General features: G+C 40.1%; 3 protein-coding genes across 3 annotated transcripts in view; 2 read left to right on the top strand and 1 right to left on the bottom strand.

Annotated features, from left to right (window-relative positions):
- The window catches only part of mnat1 (MNAT1 component of CDK activating kinase), a 34,903-nt gene extending 32,391 nt beyond the window's left edge, over window positions 1-2,512 (bottom strand). Inside the window, exons 1-2 of the mRNA XM_079262096.1 lie at window positions 2,413-2,512; window positions 725-821 (exon numbers count right to left, since the gene is read on the bottom strand). Coding sequence (XP_079118222.1) covers window positions 725-813 — 89 coding nt within the window. The 5' untranslated portion in view covers window positions 814-821; window positions 2,413-2,512. The remainder of the gene's footprint in view (window positions 1-724; window positions 822-2,412) is intronic.
- On the top strand, window positions 2,371-9,582 carry six4a (SIX homeobox 4a). The gene is made up of 3 exons (XM_079262095.1): window positions 2,371-3,239; window positions 4,782-5,473; window positions 7,227-9,582. The coding sequence occupies exons 1-3, from the start codon at window positions 2,506-2,508 to the stop codon at window positions 7,844-7,846; spliced, it is 2,046 nt and encodes a 681-aa protein (XP_079118221.1). The 5' UTR covers window positions 2,371-2,505; the 3' UTR covers window positions 7,847-9,582.
- A 5,509-nt stretch (window positions 9,583-15,091) lies between these two features.
- LOC306772550 (homeobox protein six1b) lies at window positions 15,092-17,383 on the top strand. Its single transcript, XM_079262075.1, has 2 exons — window positions 15,092-15,930; window positions 16,697-17,383. The coding sequence occupies exons 1-2, from the start codon at window positions 15,371-15,373 to the stop codon at window positions 16,989-16,991; spliced, it is 855 nt and encodes a 284-aa protein (XP_079118201.1). The 5' UTR covers window positions 15,092-15,370; the 3' UTR covers window positions 16,992-17,383.
- Window positions 17,384-19,314: the final 1,931 nt, after the last annotated feature.

Genomic DNA, 19,314 nt, shown 5'->3' with positions numbered 1-19,314 from the left:
TTCATCAGGATCCTGGTATGCTTTTAAAAATATCAAAACCATGAGAATCATGTAATCAAACTAAGTCTTCACCAATTTGAGTACCAATGGGAGATTTGAGACCAACATGTTAGACGGTGTTCTTTAAAAGTACCACATGCTGCAACTGGAACCAGTTTGGAGAGCATCTGATTAGACAGTGAGGTTAGCCATTTTAATGATCACTAATTATTACAGTTAATAAATCATAATGTACTTGATACAAACAGACAAATACATTTGTCAGTATTAATCACTTTTAACGCTGGCTTCCTGAATATTTATTTTCCTTAAAGGCTCATGTTTTCAGTGTAATGTTAAACTGACTGCCATGCTTTACAGCCTTCAGTGTTGTCAGTGTAGATTTTACATTAATTTTGACTTGTAAATAGATTATATGATATTAGTTAGGTCAGTATGATATTAGTTAGGTCAGTGTGGCATCAGATGTAACCCATCTTGAGCATATTAGCTGGTTAGCTTAATGATTATGGATCCTAAATTAAACCTCCTCTGTTATGAGTGACGTTTAACCAATACTCAAAATGTAAGCAAGTGGACTTTTCTGAAGTTAATCATAAGCTCTGGGTTTGAACTTTTCTGTTATTCAGAGTCGTATTGTGCACTTTGAAGCCAAACCACCGTCGTTTATGTGGGAAAATAAGCCTGACTGTTTTGTTTTCAGCTGTCAAATCTAAGTACTCACAACGTGTGACCGCAGACGTTCACCATTAACTTCAGCGACGGGTTCCTGTATTTGGTTGTTTTGCATCTCGGACACCCCTGGTCGTCCATTTCTGTCTCTGCCAGAAAAAATAAAACACGCTTAAGAAAAAAATCAACTTGCAGCTCTCCTGTCACTTTCAAAGCGGAGAACCACTGTGTCACACATATTGCGGTCCGACAGGAAACGCGTTTAATAAGGCTAGTTCCTATTTAATGGCTGCTTCTACGGCCAGTGAGCGCGCAACGGTGAAGGCACACACCATCGCCCCTGGACAGTCCCAGGGAGTATGAGGTAAAAAAGCTGAATAGTTTATTTTCGCACAAAGGTTGCATTTAAAAAGAATGTTTAAAATATCTGTTTTTGATTATAGCTTTTGCTGCACTTTCATATATTCCATGAACTGAAGTCTGACCTGAAACATAATTAAAACCAAAATCAATCCAGATGTTGTTCCCTGGTAAAGGGCTTCTGACATCTACAGTTTCTGGGTAGATGGTTTGGAGGAAAATAATTACCCATGAATTCTGAATGTATCGTTCAGGGTGATTTAACTGTAAAGGCAGATTTTAATTTTAGTGGTATTAGACTTTATGGATACCTTAACATGAGACAGTTTGGGTTATTCGTTTTGTGTAACATGCCGCCTTTTCAAAGTGCAGCTAATTACCCCTGATTCTGTTTGTTAAATTAATATAATAATTTAAAACGGTGCCCAATAAGCGAATGGTAAAGGTGTTCAACTCTAGTTCCATAATCAAAGTTACAAACATAATCTAAATGGGCGTTTTCATTATACATTTTTTAATTAGAAGAAAAAATAATAAAATGACCACTGGCAATTGATTCATAGCCTACCATCTGCTTTATGAAACTTATTCAACAAATTTATTATTGGAGTTTTGTAAAGTCTGCAGACATCTTGCCTGCCGCATTGATTAAAATTATAATTTAGTGTAAAATGAGAAGACGTTTTCTTGTTATTTCAAGGATATATTCGTTTTAAATGTAGGAATCTTTTTGACATTGCGAGAGGAATTAGGCCTAAATGTGCTCAGTTTGGCGTGATCTGTTTGGTGTGTGGTTTATGATCATCTTAAAATCAGTACAATCACCTGTAAAGAATAAATAGATTTTTAAGGCAGCCTTTTGGATTTTAAAGTATATAAAGGAATTGTGGGAAAATAAGAGGAGTGAACATAAAGAGTGTTGGATTTTGCATTTGAAATGTTATTGAGTGAAAAAATCTGATAAATGATTTTTAAATCTAACGTAATCGTTTTGAGATATAATGACCTGCACTACAGAATCACTTTCCACTTGGATATACCTGCATCCATGTGGGAATAAAACCACTTGGGCGAATACCTACATGCGGTGCAGCTCCTGACAATACAAGACAACAATGATTTCCCGTTCCCACGATCACAAAAGCTCTCACCTTGCACAGGTGAACCAAGGGAATATTACCTACTGGAAGTTACATGACTGACAGCTGGAAACTAAACATTCGCGTTTGAGTCCCGCTGGCTCCTCCCTTATGGGGGCCCTCAGCGGCCAATAGCGTGGCTCTCATGCAGATAGATCCCAGCGTGTCTCCCTCCAGCTCCAGTCCCCGCAGAGTAAAAGTCACGTTGGAAGGAAAAGGGGAGAGAGAGATATCTACTTACAGCTGCTGTTAGATATCCGATCGCGTTCGCATGGCGAGGAGGTAACCTGATCGAGCTGGGAGGAGTGACTCTGCCAAGGAAGGCTTGAAAAAAATGTCTTCTTCTTCTGCCGGAGAGGTCACAACAGTAAATGACATCAAGAGGGAAAATGTGAAGGAGGTGGATACGCGGGAGTGCATCAAGCTTGTGGCGCTGGAAGCGGCGGAGTTGTCCATGGAGCGCACGACTCCCAACACTGACGCGGTGCGCACTGAGCTGTTGGTGAGCGCCGCTTCCTCTCTGGCTTTCTCCCCGGAGCAAGTAGCGTGCGTCTGCGAGGCGTTGCAGCAGGGGGGGAATGTGGACCGGCTAGCCAGGTTCCTATGGTCCCTGCCACAGAGCGACCTGCTACGGGGCAACGAAAGCATCCTCAAAGCTCAAGCCCTCGTTGCTTTCCACCAGGCTCGTTATCAGGAGCTGTATAGTATTTTGGAGAACCACAGTTTCAGTGCGTCCAATCACACCTTTCTGCAAGATCTCTGGTACAAGGCTCGGTATACCGAAGCGGAGAAGGCGCGTGGGAGACCCCTGGGCGCCGTGGACAAGTACCGGATCCGGAGAAAATACCCTCTTCCGAGGACTATCTGGGACGGGGAGGAGACTGTTTATTGTTTCAAGGAGAGGTCGCGAAACGCACTGAAGGATCTGTATAATCAGAATAGGTACCCCTCTCCAGCTGAAAAAAGAAATCTAGCCAAGATAACAGGACTCTCCTTGACCCAGGTCAGCAACTGGTTCAAAAACAGGAGACAGAGAGACAGAAACCCGTCGGAAGCACAATCAAAAAGGTGAGGACACAAAGTGGCGCGCTGCACACTTTTAAGTCGTACCAAAACTATAAAAATATGGCAAATATTGCCTCAAAAGGCGCGTTTAATCAAATAACCTAAAATTTGTAACTTTTCTGATAAACTGGAACCACTTTTTTATTCCATTAAAATATTTCCTGTGTCTGTATTTAACAAAGTCTGTTGATTTTAAACAGTAGGACTCAACAGTATAAACCATTAACTGTTTCTGGTGAGAAAATGTTTTTAAAGGAGCTTTGGAGCACGCTTTTAATGTTTTGAAATATGAAGCTGTTGCCATTCAGATCCGGTTTCAAGCAGAGCGGAGCTGAAGAGTCGTGGAAACCATTGGCAACAAAATGCATTACAAACACCAGCGCTTTGTTAGACACAAGAAGGGGCAACTTTCATAGCATAAAGTTCAAAAAGATGACTTGAAAGGGGGTCTTGACTTTCTTCTTATCTATCTGTAGTTTTGAGGGCATGGACACACAAGCACGTGCGTGTGTCCACAGACGAGCACATAGATCATTTTCATGATCACAGTTTTTTTTTCTCTCTCATCTGGATCTAAAAAGGAATCTTAGCGCGAGGATCTGCTCCCGCACTTCATGTTTTAATCCTCCACACAAACAGCCTGAGATGTGAAGGCTGTTTCATGTTTCTCTCTGTGTGAACAAAGATGACACGCACCTGGTGGAGGTGACCCCTCGGTTCCTCTCTTTCAAACACATGCACGTACGCACACACGCATTTTATATAGGACTTTATAACAAAGAGAAATAATGTTCAACAATGATATAGTATTCGTATAACTCGTGAAATTCCTTTATTAATGGTGCTTTTTTATAGTCATATTTACTGGAAGTGTGGGTTGAGATATGTCTGCGCGCACGCGGGTGCGCGTATGTGGGTGCAGCTGTTTCAATCTGTCTTCAAAATTGAGCTTATGTATAAATAAAACAAGCGAAACAGAGCTGCAAAAGTTTTTTAAGCTTGTTTTTTTTAATGAAAATAATCATTTAAAAAGGATTCAAACGTCATATTTAAAAGTAGAAATTAGAAAGTAGAATCTGAAACAAACACAGACTCGTAATCCATTTGTTCTGCCAGGTCGCCATACTGGAATTTTGTCACACCAGAATTTATTGCGCCAAATGGTCACACGGTTGTTGTTGATGATTGGTTGTTGTCAGAGCAGCTTTCCAAGAGGCAAGAAAGGTCGTTCAAAAACACAGCCTGATCTTCAAAGCTGGGTAAAAACAGCAATAAACGTAGGACTGGCAGCTCTCCTTGCAAGACAGCTACATGGAAATTAAATTACATGGGAGCCATAAGTTTATGTCCTCTTATTTGCGTAGTTTGTCTTTAATATAAACAATTATACTGAATTTATACCTTTGCAGAAATGTAGAAGGATGTTTAATAGCGAGGTTTTCTGAAGCCGTATTAAAACAGCCATTAGTTACAAATATTTCTGTTTAGTTTTCCATCATTTGATGAAAATCCATTTGTCCTCTTTCTCTGCCTTTTTCTGTGCAGTGAGTCTGATGGCAACCACAGCACAGAGGATGAGTCCAGTAAAGGCCAGGAAGAACTGTCTCCTCGCCCTCTCTCCAATTCTTCAGATGGAGTGATAACACATGGGAGTCTTCCCATTCAAACAGGACCTCTGGACAGTGGAGTCGTAATCCAACAGATTGGGGATGTCAAAATGTCCTCCGGATCCAGCAGTGGTGGCCTCTACAATGAAAGTTTAGCTACTAGTAACACGCCCACCCCCGTGTTTCATAATGGTTCTTACCTCCACTCACCTGGAAACATCCTGTTCAATGGGCTCAATTTGGGCATCCAGCCTTTGGCGTTCAACCCTTTGAGGCCGCCTGGGGGGGTGTTGCTCGGAGGATCTGGAGCAGACATGCAAATGCAGACAGGACAGGACAAAGGACTGGGTAGTCCTGATGAGTCCACTCTGCAGTACACTCCCTACTCAGGATGTGTGAATGGAGCAGAGGTGAAGCTGGAAGGGGTTCACACCATGGCTGGCCAGAACGGAGGCTCGTCTGTGCTAACGTTCACCTCACCATCAGGTGCTCTGCAGCTGGGTGGTTACAGTCTGGTCCAGGTACCAAGTGGAGTCTCTGACAGTGATGGCAGCTCATTACTCAACAGCGATGTAGGTCTTCCTCCCCTGCAGCTCTCCTCTGCATCCTCTTCTTCAACAATTACACAAGGTTGGTCCAGGAAATGATTTCCAATATTTAAAAAAAAAATGCTTATTTTAAAAACTTACTATGATAACCACATGTGATTATAGTAGATGAACCATGCAGCATTTAAATGAGCAATAACAACACGGTAGTTTCATATTTTAAAAGAATAACTTAACTTTAATTCTTTCTAAAATATTAAAAGTGTTCATCAATAATTAAGATGCATACTTAAAGCTTTACTGCTCTATTTTTTCTGTCAGTCTTTTATTCTTCTATTCTTCTGTAATCTTTATTTATCCATTTTTGATGATGCCCTAACAAATGAACACAACAAAAACATGTTAAAGACAAGTACAGCATAATGAGAAGAGAAACTAAAACATTAAATATAAAATCTTATGCATAAACATGATCAAAGTAACTTCAAATGAAATCCACTCATTTACCTAATCCACACTATTTCTTTTAGGAGGGATTAAAATAGATTGAAATCTATAAAAATAACAAATACACTAAGTTTTTGAAAATGAATTTGAATTTAAAGGACCGCTTTACAAGCTCTGCATTGACCCTGTTGCACTCAAGAATGATACGTTTTTGGAGCTTTAAGTAAATTATTGAGAAAAAGAAACATAAGATCAGAGATTTACCAAGATGCTTTTGTTATAAAATACAAATGTTCTATTTCCATCAATGAAAAGCTGCCAGAATATCATTGCAACTTTAATTATCTTAAAATGACAATAAAAAACGTATTTTTATCATAACAAATTAGTTTAATTTACTGTAGCAGTACATCACATAATAGATTTTACAGTCTTATAACAACAGGTTAGTTTTTGCCCTTTGCACCCCTTGAAGGTTTTAGTGCAATGTTGCACATTTCTGGTGGTCATATGTGTATATTTATAGAAGTAGTGGTCCTTTTAGAGCCCTGGAGATGAATAAAAACAAATCCTGAAGTTACCATCACTCATCATCATTACACTCTTCATCTCAGGACAGGAAAGGAAAACATTTTTCACTATTAGCAGCTATGAAAAGCGTCAACATGGGAAAAAACCATTACAGGATCTCATTTGACATCAAACAGAATCTTGTCCACAATGAAGAATAATCTATACATTATAAATATATATTAAATATATGCTTTCTTGTGAGTTCTGAGGGACACGCTGGGGTCAAGCCTAAACAACACAAAACCTGCTCAATTCAAATTATGTGAAAAGTTAATAATAACTAATTGTCATTCTGTATCCAGGCTGTTTGAGAAGAGGGAAAGTGTTTTCAGCTCAGAGGAAATCCAACGTTTCGCAAACCAAAGGTCCAGACAAACACTAAGATCCATTGTGTAGCTCACTGGTATCAAACTGGAACAGTTGATCTGCTTACATAAAACAAGCTCTACTATAAAAATAATTTAAAGGACAGTATAGATATGACATAATAATGAATTAATAAGTTGTTCTGTCAATGGCGGTGATGTTCATTTTTCTTCTTTATTTAAAGTTACTCTTGTTGTAACTCTGTTTTCATTGGCAATGGTTTGCCACTTTATAAGCTATGGGCTTCTGCCCACACCCTTCTGGGTTTCTGCTGTCTTTTCTGTATTTCTTTTATGCTTTATTTACTTATACTATACCAAATAAATAAATAAAAGTGTGTGAGAAATAAAGAAATTTTGAGGTCTGCTGAAAATGAGTGGTCGGGGTCCAAACAATCACAATGAGATCTGCTGTAGTACATTTATTGATCTATTGTTCCATCTCCACAGGTAACATGCCTCTGAATAATGTAGCAGTGAGCTCCTCCAGTGATAACTCATTCCAGCAGCAGCAGGACAAGCTAACCATGACATCTCTGCACCACAGTACCGTCCTCTACAGCATGAGCAACACCGGTCAGGCTGCCATCAAGAAGGAGCCTTTGGAAGGGGGAATGTATTCCTCATACCATCACGGGCTCCATCTTGACCCCAGCGGTCAGATCAGCTACACCACCCCAAACTCAGAGGAAATCTCCTCCAGCCATGGTGCCACCCCCACCACTGAGGTCACTGTGGTCACCTCATCCAGTCCCGAGCCAGAGGTTTACACTACCCTCACCGTCAGTGCACCACTGATTGCTCAAACAGACCCAAACAACCACCACCTCCAGCCCTCAGAATACCTCGGGACCCATGAGGTGCCACGAGTAGCCCCATCTTCACACCTGATGGGTCCCGGTATGAACAACAACTACATCAACCTATCAGAGAATAAAGTGGACGGCTCGGGGTCAGGAGGCATGAATGAAATGGTACGGGCAATGTGCGGAGAGATGGAAGCTGCAGATGGGAAGGAGCTGGCCAAACTACAGACAGTGCAGATGGATGAGGACATGGCCGACCTCTAGCCTCATAACCTCACCCCTCAAAGAAGCACTCATGTCCACCTGAGCAGCGACATGATGAATCTTTTTATTCTTTGTGTGTGTGTGTGTGTGTGTGTGTGTGTGTGTATGTGTGTGTATGTGTGTTTTTTAAAAGCATTAATTTCTTTTAAATTATTTGCGTTCATTTGACTTTTTTCAATGCACTCTAGTCAGAAAGAAGCCCTGTGGGTGGGCTTCATTAGATTGTCATGAAAATGAGAAGAAAAAAACCAACCTGCAACATGTTTTAAAAAGCCCCCGTTCGTGAGACGAAACATTGTGACTGTTATGAGCTAACAGAAGAAGTGGCTGTATGTGTTTGAGCCTTGTTTAAATATGCATTTTTATAGACAACACCTGCTATTTCCTGTTGAGTGGATTTGATTTGCAGAAGCAGGTGCTGGGATGCCTCAAGTCATGTGACCAGGATGTTCCTCCAAACTAAATGCGTCATGTGGGTCAAACCAAAAAGGTCATTCTGGAGGGAGAAGAGGGAGAGAGCCTCTATGAAAAGTTGTCAGTTAAACAGCTTTACTGAAGGACTGCACACACGTGCGGAGAATAGGTCATTAACACAGAAAAGCTGCTGATTTAGGAAAAAGTGTCCTTCAGTAAGCACTTTAAATTCTCTGAATGCCTCTCAAGTCATTGCAAAATGCTGCTTTTGTGCTTTATATCATATATATATTAAAAAAAAAAAAAAATTAAGGGGTGTATAATGTGGGGGAATAAAAGCAAAGACAAATGTGCCTTTCTGCTACTTAAAATACACAATGGCATTGGTTTGTTTTGGCATTTGCACTACCATGATGACATTATAATGTTTCAAATAGCCTCTGTGTTGGAGGGTTTGTCATGCATGACACACCCCAACAAGTGCACACTATCGCAGCAATGGCTCCAATTTCAAATCTCATCATCGACCTGTGAGGCCAAGACATAAGCCATGGTCGCAACCTCTTATGTCCTTCATCATATGTTGTTTAAAACGCTGCAACTCATAGTATGTTAACTAGATGTGATGATACTGTAATATATCATGTTTTAATATGTCTCCTCAAATGTCAGTGATCATGAATGATATTTTTCTATAAAGCCAGATGCAAACAACCACAGTGTGTATGTCTTGAAAGTCAAAGGAACAATTGCAACTGAGGGAATTTTCTAACAGCGTCGCCAATAAAACAGAGAGAGATTAAAACAGTTTCTCTTTGCACGGCATTACAACATTTTGGGACATGAGTGCCTTTTATTTGTCTTTTGTGAATAACATTAAAAGTAAGCTCAGCTGCAGCTCTTGCATCAGTGCACAGAAGGCAGCCTCTGAGATTTACCACCGTCGCCCCTGTTGGCACATTTGTTGGGTGTCAGACAAAGAGAGCATGGAGCCCATTTGTCATGTGGTGTCTGGCACTTTTCATGAGAGTTAAGGTTCTTGCCGTCATACATGACCATAGCAGCACACCTTACAGCCAGCTCACACTATTTACATTAATCGATCTATCACATGTATACCGGTGGACTTGTGAAGCTTCTCTTGGTCAGAATATTTGAATGGACCTGTCAGTGAACGTATCCTTAGTTTTTTTTATTGTCATAAAGCAAAAACTATTAGAAAAGATTCAACTTTTGTTTGCTTTTTTTTTTTTTTTTTATCTTAGTTTGAATTATATGATTGTTATCTGAAATTATGTGAATGTATTTTTCTAAATCTCCTTACTGCAATAAAAGTTTATATTTATAAAAACATAAAACAGACATTTTTAATTCTTTACAGAAAATTCACTTTTAAGATGACAGACATCATTATAGAGCCATCTTTTCCGAGATTTTGGTGACACAGTTTTATTGCCTGTAATGACTGTTGGTTTATGACAGACATGAAGCACATGTCCTCCCAACATTTAAAAGCCCCATGTAGCCAAATTGTAAGAATAGAGGGGGGAAACTGCAAGCTGTAATCCAGCAAGCCTGCTGCAGCTCTCTGCAAACCTGCAGTGATCGTTTGCACATGCCTGACAACCTGGAGTTCATTAGGCCTCCTTTTCTCATCTCAGCCCCTGTAATTCAAATAAACAGCAATGAGATTTCCAGAGGTAAAGCTCTTCTTGGGTGGGGGGCTTGAAGCTCCCCACAGCTCAGTCCAATCCAAAGGCCTTTCCTCTCAAACGAAGGCCAAATCCCACCACCCCGCTATTTCAACATGTGGAAGAATGAATCTGAGAGGCTGTCACTCAGTTCAGAAAAGAGCCTTAGTTCCTCAGCTTGAGAAGATTCTCTGTAAACTTGTGACTTTGTATCCAATGCTTGAACACTTAGTGGGCAGCTGACCAAACCAGTGAGGAGATAAGATGGAAGCCAAGTTTGACATATGAATGAACGGCGGGGGATATTACTTTATCCACAGCATGTCTGCGTTGGGTTATAAGAGTCGTCTTCTCTGTGGATGCTGGTTACAGGACTTATATATGATCCAGCTGATGACCTAAATAAACAGAGGCTGTTTGTCTGTGCTCAGTGTTGAGGCAAAGAGAAAAAAAGAGGGGAAAATGGCAGACTAACGGGAAAGGGGAGGGAGAGGCGGGCAACCAGGATAAAGTTACCTGTGCACAGGTGACCTCGTTGCCATGGGCAGTGGATTAGCTGATTGTTAGGTATCGGGTAACTCCTCCTGTAATATTGAAGAGGGTGAAAACAGCTTTGTTGGAGCCCAGAACAATATCCCATTTGCAGAAAGAGCCTATGCTCTGTGGATCTCACGAGGTGGGGGCCAGAGAAGACTACAAATTCCACCTTTGTGTATTGTGCCTATGAATTAGACAGAAAAGGAGCCCAACTGCTCCGACACAGATATGCTGCAAGTTTTTTATAAGAACTACTCCAACACAAAGTTGAGAAATGTAAAAGTTTTACTACCTTGTTTATGTATTTAAACCAAGTTATCCCCGTTTTTATGTATCAGTGGATCGTTTTGCCCATGAGTTAAGACATGCAAAATAAAACGTTGTTGTGCAGTAAAAAGGACAAAAAATAAGAAGGGACTCCCCCAGAACTTTGGCCTTATTAAAAACATTGACCTCTGATCTTTCAGATGGTTTCAAAGCTGACATTTAATGCGGTGCAGCAGACTGCAAGCCATATGTAACATGACCTGAGGAGCACGGTACTCCACCACTCTACATCCCACTAATGAGAGGGCAGGGGTCAGTGGGTACCAGCCTGCTTTAGACCCACCACTACTGGTCAAGCTGGGTCCAAGCAGAAATTGAGTCTGTTTGCTCTCAGTGGGTAAGAAATAATCAGTAGCAGTCTTTATGTAAAATAGAAGAGACATAATTTGAGTGTTGCTTGGTAGAGCAGGAGGTCTGTGCATGACTGCTGTTGCCCATCATTCAGGGGGAAATGCAACAAGCTTGCTTCAATAGTTTGTTCTGTTGGACATGGACAGAAAACATAACCCATGAGGACAGTTTAAGAGGGCATGTGTGACTCTGACTGTGACACACAGGCATAGAGGAAGCAGCTGGGAGGAAGCATCCAGTCCACGCTATAGTGGTCAAAGGTATTTCCCAAAGAGAAAAACACCATGGTGTAACATGAGCAGAGTATGCGAGGAGTGAAATGACCAGTGAAGATCATGGACACACACACACACACACACACACACACACACACACACACACACACACACACACACACAGCTGCTGCACAACTGTGCAACGTCTAAAACGCAAACAACTCATCTTCTCAGAAGCTACATTCTGACTTGTATGACAGCTTTGTCATGGCGCCCCCTCCCTGCCAGAAAGCACACATGGTAACTGCACATAGTTCTCTTTGTTTATGTGTTTGTCTGCTGCCTCGTTTGTTTATTTGTCCAAGTCCCGCAGCCAGAAAAAAGACTCTTTAAAACAAATGTCCTCATCTATACACCCGGGGTGTGTTTACCGAGCAGAACACTGTAAAAGCCGAGGCCTTAATTGCATATTTGTGGAGGTGGTCCTCTGAGGAAATGCGTAATGATTTTGGTGTGGGGGGGCAGAGCTAACCCCAGCGCACTTGTACCAAGTCTAATTTTCCAACATGACAGGAAACTCTGTTAAGCTGATAATTGCAGCTCCAATTTCATTTAACTCACTCATGTCAACAGTTGTGTTTTGTTTTGGGAGAAGGAGCTGCCTTTTTTCTCACTGTCGTTCACCGCCCAACAAACCGCGCAGCAGTTTAATAATCAAACGCACATTGAAGACATCTTGAATTAACCACAAACTCTAAGGCGGTGACAAAGACTTAATTATATTCATTGTCTGCAAGTTTGTTTGGTTTTTCTTTCAGGAAAAAGTGCCACCTCCACTGTAAGTAATATTATGTATTCGTTTTTATTAAGTCTAAAAGCAATAAACAGAAAGCCTGATTTGCTAATTAAGTGTATCTTAAACTTCTTCATTTTGGGATTTGGAAATAGCAATTATTTTCTGGAAGCAGCTGGAGAAAACCCATCTTACATGTCTCACTTATTATCCAGTGACGGGTTTATTCCAGTCCATCCAGCTGAAATAGTGCTTTAGATTCTGATAAAGGGAAAACCATCTGTTCAATGAATCAATTAGTGTTTCAATCTATCTAAAAAACAAAACGGAACTGGAAACAGTCTTTTTGATTATGACATTTTTATTGAGTGCTTTCTACCTTTATTTTAATTTTTTTTTCTTTTTTGTGTGTGTCTCGAGAAGTGAGTGTCATCTTCATATTTAATCTTTTTAACCTAATTGTGAAAATAAATATTGCTCCAGCAATGTAGAAATTATTCCTCTCGATGGGCTTAAGGAAGCCTTGGAATTCTGACCCCCCTAAAAACCTAAATAAATGCTGAAACTCACTGAAACTGAACATGAGCATGGTCAGCAGTCCTGATCGTACAAGTGTGGACATTGTGGGATTTTTGGAGTTAATAAAGAACCCAAGACTGGAAAGGGGGAAAAAAAATCCTTTTTGCATGGAAGTCCCTTTTTAAACGAGTAACGAATGATCGCCTGCCTAAGTATTGCATTTCTTGTCGGGTTATGAGGAGCCCAGCACTGGCCGTGACAGAGGCGGAGGCGGAGGGTCCACATCTTGAAATAATCTGGCCCCCCGGGCTGCTCGGGTTAAAGGAGGAGGTGCGGCGCAATGTGGTAGAGATATTAGAGAAACCCGAGAGCCGCTCATCAGACAGCTCATTTACTGAAGCACTGAGGTTTTACACAGCACCAGGAACAGCCATACACCCAATCTGTGTGTCCACTTCAACATGGAAATTCAGTTTTTAGCGCTCTCCATCTTTAAGCTCTTACTAACCCCCCGAAAACATAGAAATTAAGTTGATTAACTTGTAATTAATGAGTGTGATATTTTCCTCACTTTTTAAGTGGAAAACCTCTTCCTCTGCAGTGACCTTATTTAGGAAAAATAAATCGAAATTATTTGATTTTAAGATGATTTTAAGGTATATTTCAAGCAATTATGTGATTTTTTTCCCCCTGCAGCTTTAACATAACAAGATGCCTGGAACACATTCAGGAAGAAATTAACTTTATATGAATTAATACAATCAAAAGAAGTTTATGCATATGCTAAAGATTAGTCTGAAGGTGTGTTTTCCTTTCTTTCTTTCTTTTTGAAATATGTATATCTGCTATTTTATCGAATCCAATAAAGAGAGACGACAGGTTTCTAAAACCACACTGATCCTCATCATCAGCTCTGTTTATACTGATTTTAGTTTACCTTGTTCTACATTTAGGAACATTAAAAAAAAATTTTTAAAATGTATTTAGTTTTCTTCTTCATATTTTGACCGAATGAATTAAAAATGCAAGAAAAGATCATTTTTGTATCTGTTTTTCAGGTACTGCAGCACAAAAACATGTTGGTTTTTTTTTTTGTGTGTGTGTTAAACGCTTTAGGAAAGAAGATATCTTCTGTTTGACACTGGAAATCGTTTTCTAAGCAAAATTTTTTAACGCATTTAGGCGAAGTTTAGTTTCAGACTCAGACAAATGTGATCTATGAGGCTCAAACCGACAACTGCACCACCAAGAACTAGTGTGACACAAAACTCATTTACTAATGGATTGGTTTAGTGTTTCACCCCACAGAAAACGCTGGAGCCAGTACGGTGCCGGTCTAATCTCTGAAATATAAATGTGAATAACAAGCCGGAAAGAAGCTCCTTAAAAACACAGCATGGAGAAATAAGAAATAAACTGAAAAATCATGCCAAAATTATTTGTCCCGGCAGCTGATTAATGTTCAGATCTACATGGTACAGCAGAATTACAGCTTGGCATTCAGAGTCTATATATTTGGGTATTCTTACTTTCTGAAACTTGTTAATTTAGCAGATTTAGTCACAACTAAATGCTGGCTTTGTTTGCTGCCACATTTGTGGTCATTTAAATTCTGTTCCAAGTCCTGAAGATATTTGGCGATTTCAATATTTGTCTTAAACCATGTGGCATTTCATATCAGACTTCTCTCCCTCTCTTTTTCTCACAAACACACACTCACGTGTGCACACATACACACACTTAAGCGACCGGTTTCCTACTGGTGGTCTATGGCCCATAACAAGTTTGGCAGGTACCATAGGTTGCTCATAAATAAGTGCGTAATGGCACATAATGGACCAAACTATCATAGGAACTTATTAAATTATATCACCTCATAAAATAAACGCTTTCTCTAATTAAAGGACTATCAAAGGTGGGAATACAACAGAAACTGAAATCTGCATGTAATTATGCATGTGGTGCTGTAAGACAACAAGCAGGCGTGTTATAGCGATTGCAATGGGGAAAAAGATCGGAGTATTACGTTTTTTGTTCATTTTGTTGTTTTTATCTGTATCTTATATTTCAGCTGACTGGTTTTTAATTCCTGTTCTAAGTATGCCTGAACTCTTTTTGTGTGAATGATCTTGTCTTTTGTATATTATGTATATGCATGATTCACCCCGCATGGGAAGTCTGTTGTCGCCATTCTGAGAAGATATTTAGACCATGTTAATACTGCATTTTAAGAGCTCTGTAATAATTGATTAGTGTTTAGGTGCTGCTCTGCTCCCTCAGCTGAAGCAGGAGAGGGACTGTGGGGGCGGGAGGTGGGAGCGCTCCTATTTCAGCCCCTGACGCACTGCCTCTGGGGAGGAAACGGAGCTGCAAACTCAGTCCTGCTATGCTGTACAGGGTGCAGGGCAGAGGGAGAGCCAATCACCGAAACGCACAGGCTCCCTTTAAGCCTGACATATCTCCAACAGGAACAAATTGTCCCAACAATCAACATCCCAATCTGAAGCGCGCATCAGGACTTGGAGAGGAGTGGATAGCTTATAGGCCTTTACAACGCGGACGAGTTGCGCTGGATTGGACCAAGACAAGAAGCTATAAAACTATTATACACACAATAAACGGACAGCGATCTGTTTGGATATTAGAGTTTTGGGTGGTGGAGTGAGTTTTGGACATCATGTCAATATTACCGTCCTTCGGTTTTACGCAGGAGCAAGTGGCGTGCGTTTGCGAGGTACTGCAGCAAGGAGGAAACCTGGAGAGGCTCGGTCGCTTCTTGTGGTCTCTACCCGCTTGTGATCATCTCCATAAGAACGAAAGCGTCCTGAAAGCCAAGGCAGTGGTGGCCTTTCATCGGGGGAATTTCAGAGAGCTGTATAAGATCCTGGAAAGTCACCAGTTTTCACCTCATAACCACCCGAAGCTTCAGCAGCTGTGGCTGAAGGCGCACTACGTGGAGGCGGAGAAGCTGCGCGGCCGGCCGCTCGGAGCTGTAGGGAAGTACCGGGTGCGGAGGAAATTCCCGCTTCCCCGCACGATATGGGACGGAGAGGAAACCAGCTACTGCTTTAAGGAGAAGTCCAGAGGTGTTCTCAGAGAGTGGTACACGCATAACCCGTATCCGTCCCCACGGGAAAAAAGGGAGCTGGCCGAGGCCACAGGACTGACCACCACGCAGGTCAGCAACTGGTTCAAAAACAGACGGCAGAGAGACAGAGCCGCAGAGGCGAAGGAGAGGTACGTTCAGATGTCACGGCCTTACGCGGTGCTTGGAATCTAGTGCCAACAATTTAGTTCGTTGTTTATTTTTATTTTTTCATATTTAATGGCAAATTAAGGGTTGTCATGTGAACATTTTTTTCAACGCGTCAACAAGCAATAAGAACACAAAAAGTTTAATAAGGAGTATTGTGACAGCATCTTAAAAGCAAATTGAGGAGATAAATGGAACAATATACATTTCAAACAGAAGCTTTTGAATTTTATTAATTGTGGACATTTTCAGAACAGTCTTGTATTGTCCTGTGAAAAGTGAAGGTGGTTAAGATATTGCAGCTTGATGTCAAATGATGGAAACCCTTCAGCAGAATATGATTAAACCTAAACTGTGGAATTAAACACAACAAAACCAAAATAAGTTGATGATATAAGTGATGAGAAAGACTGTTTAACTGACATCCCACCTCCTCCCCATTTGTAAAAACTGTGTATTTGAGACGTTTCTTCAATGTGTATTTATATTACAGCAAAATAAAAACGCACAAAGCCAAACATTAATTTCAGGGAATTTATCAAATAGGAATTCAAAGCGAGGCATTAAAGAATATTTATGCAAAAGAGACGAGGAGTTGTTTTTTTTTTATGTCAATTTGGATTATTTATGCTGTAAAAGAAAAAATTGTCAGGTTTTTCTCGACGGTTTTTCAGATTTTTTAAATTTAATAAACGTATGCTTATCTGACCGTATTTCTTCTAATATCTCCTTTTTGTTGTCTTTTTGTAGAGAGAATAGTGAAAACAACAATGCAGGCGGCAACAAACAGAACCAGCTGTCTCCTTTGGATGGAGGAAAATCTCTTATGTCCAGCTCGGAGGACGAGTTTTCTCCACCCCAGAGTCCAGACCAGAACTCAACGCTTTTGCTTCAGGGCAACATGAGCCATCCCGGGGCCTCCGCTTACCCCATGTCCGGGTTGGGGGCCCCACAGCCGGTGCACGGCATGCATGGACATCCACACCAACTGCAGGACTCCTTGTTGGGACCTCTAACCTCCAGTCTTGTGGATTTGGGCTCTTAAAGAAGCTGCCAGATTATTACGATCCCAGAGAAACGACGAGGACTGATAAGTGTACCCGATTGAATATGTGTATGAAATAACACTATAGTAGCCTACCTTATAAAATAGACTGACTTGTCTGTCGTTAAATTTGGTTAGAACAAAACTCTTGATGCGCTTAATCCATAACCCCTCGAACAGGAGGACTTTCTGATCTCCTGCACATGAAAACACACAAACAGGACCTTCTTGAAACTCTTAACTCGACAAAAACACTTAACAGGACTATACATTTGCTTAATTTATGATATTTTGTTAAGATACGAAAAAATAGCAACCTACTGCGATGGAAACTAAGAGGTAGCATTTTCATTAGTCATGGTAATTAGTTTCCAATAAAAAAAAAAAGGTGATGCATTTGTCTTTGTGTTATTTCTATTAACAAAGGGGAACAGTAATACTGCAACATATTGTTCTGGCGCTATACTTCTGCAAACCAGATGAATTAAAGGATTATCACAAAATTATAACCAGCATTTAGGGATAAAGATTTTTTTTGTATCAAATTTATTCTCCTGAAAATGTTGGTTTTGACTTGATCGAGCTCCAAAAATATAGAATTTATATGGAGGAAAAGCAAAGAAGTAAACAAATCCAGTTATGGGAATCTGAATGGCCTGATGTTTTATTTTTGTAGGAGAGATTAAATCCAATATGGGTTCTTTGCTTATGAACAATAAACCAAAAGTCAGAAAGAGAAACGTTGATTTATTCAAACGAAAGTCAACATCAGCAGCTGTCCATCAGGACTGCTTTGTGTACACAAGAACCAGTCTGTCCTCCACGTAAAATCGTCTGTGAAATATATATTTGACTAAAGCGACCCCCCCCCCCCCCCCCCTTTTTTTTTTTTTTCATCATTTTCAGCCTTATGCTGCGGATCATTGGCTTTTCATGTTTTCTTTCCTCTCTCCGAGTTTGTTCTGTTGGTTCCGGGCCATGGGAAAGAGCCACCACTCAACCTTTACCAGCTCAGGATTTTCAAGGAAAAATATGACCAAACATCCCATAAAAAAGGTTACTGAGTTATGATATTCATGTATCCCAATAAAATAGAAAAAAACATTAAGTTAATACATTTAAAAACTATAAAAAGTAAATATTTCACTATTATTATTATTATTATTATTATTATCATTATTATTATTATAATAATTATTATTATTATTATTATTATTATTATTAATATTATTATTATTAAAACCTGGGAATAGGACTGTGGGGCGGGCAGCCCTCTTGCTTGTTCCCCACCCCCCACCACGCTTTCTTCAGCTCATGTCAGGGTAAATTGTTTTGAGCAGAGAGCACCGAGGATTTCCTGAGCATAATCTGAAACAGTCGCTGCTTGCATTACTGTCTGATTGCGAAGATTGCAGGGCTGCAGGGGCTGCATCACCCGCAGCTTCAGCGCAGGACCTTGAGGTATTCCGCATCTCAGAGGCCTCTAGTTTTCTTCTTCTTTGCTCTCCTAACTTATCATGTTAGAACCAACCACTGCCTCATCGTCCACAGTTTATGGCTTAGAGTTGAAAAGATGTCCCTTGCAGACTTTCCATCAGGTTTCATTAAATATCATTGGAAGAATCACTGGTGCACGTGACAGTGCATCACATTTTACCAATCTATCAAATTGTTTCTATTAATGAAATATCTAGAACTAATAGTTGTATACCATTTTTAATGAGATAAACTTGTCTTATAATTATAATAGAAAGTAAAGGTGAAACATATCAAAATTGGACAAGAAATTCTTCTGTATAACAAAAATCTGTGACAAAATACCCATGAAAATCAGGGACAGAAAACATACAAGGCTGTACTTGATCATAAAAAAAGCTAACTAATAATTTTTCCCCCAAAGTACTTGAGTTGCTTCATTATGGTTCCAAAACTAGTTATAATTTTCAGTTTAAGTGAAAAACATCCACATCATTTATTAACAAAAATGTATACCATAATTTGTAGAGAAACAGTCGAAACAAAAACAATGATTGACAGCAAAAATAAAGATGTAATATCTGGAATTGAAGTATATGCGTCATAATGTTTTTCCAATAGAGCTGTTTTCTTGGCTCTGTAAGGCAAGCTGGTGTGTTGAAAGTAAAAACATATAGCAATTGTTTAGCTTTCATAGTAAATATGGGTTAATGTACAGAACCTATTTATTCCTCAGTTTTGCCCGTATTTAAACTCCAGTAGACATCAGCAGAGAGAAGAAGTTCTGCATATTATATAGCATTCTGAGAATAGCATGCACCCTTCACTCTTGGCTTATTGTGCAACA

The sequence above is a fragment of the Telmatherina bonti genome, assembly GCF_933228915.1.
Source record: "Telmatherina bonti genome assembly, chromosome: 22".
Classification (NCBI taxonomy): Eukaryota; Metazoa; Chordata; class Actinopteri; order Atheriniformes; family Telmatherinidae; genus Telmatherina; species Telmatherina bonti.
This window is presented reverse-complemented; position numbering and strand designations above follow the sequence as displayed.

Bases quoted from the DNA above. Each gene is read 5' to 3' on its own strand.
- LOC306772550 (XM_079262075.1), top strand. From the start codon at position 15,371: ATGTCAATATTACCGTCCTTCGGTTTTACGCAGGAGCAAGTGGCGTGC. The intron at 15,931-16,696 runs GTACGTTCAGAT...GTCTTTTTGTAG, and splicing joins GCCGCAGAGGCGAAGGAGAG to AGAGAATAGTGAAAACAACA.
- six4a (XM_079262095.1), top strand. From the start codon at position 2,506: ATGTCTTCTTCTTCTGCCGGAGAGGTCACAACAGTAAATGACATCAAG. The intron at 3,240-4,781 runs GTGAGGACACAA...TTTTCTGTGCAG, and splicing joins TCGGAAGCACAATCAAAAAG to TGAGTCTGATGGCAACCACA. The intron at 5,474-7,226 runs GTTGGTCCAGGA...CCATCTCCACAG, and splicing joins TTCTTCAACAATTACACAAG to GTAACATGCCTCTGAATAAT.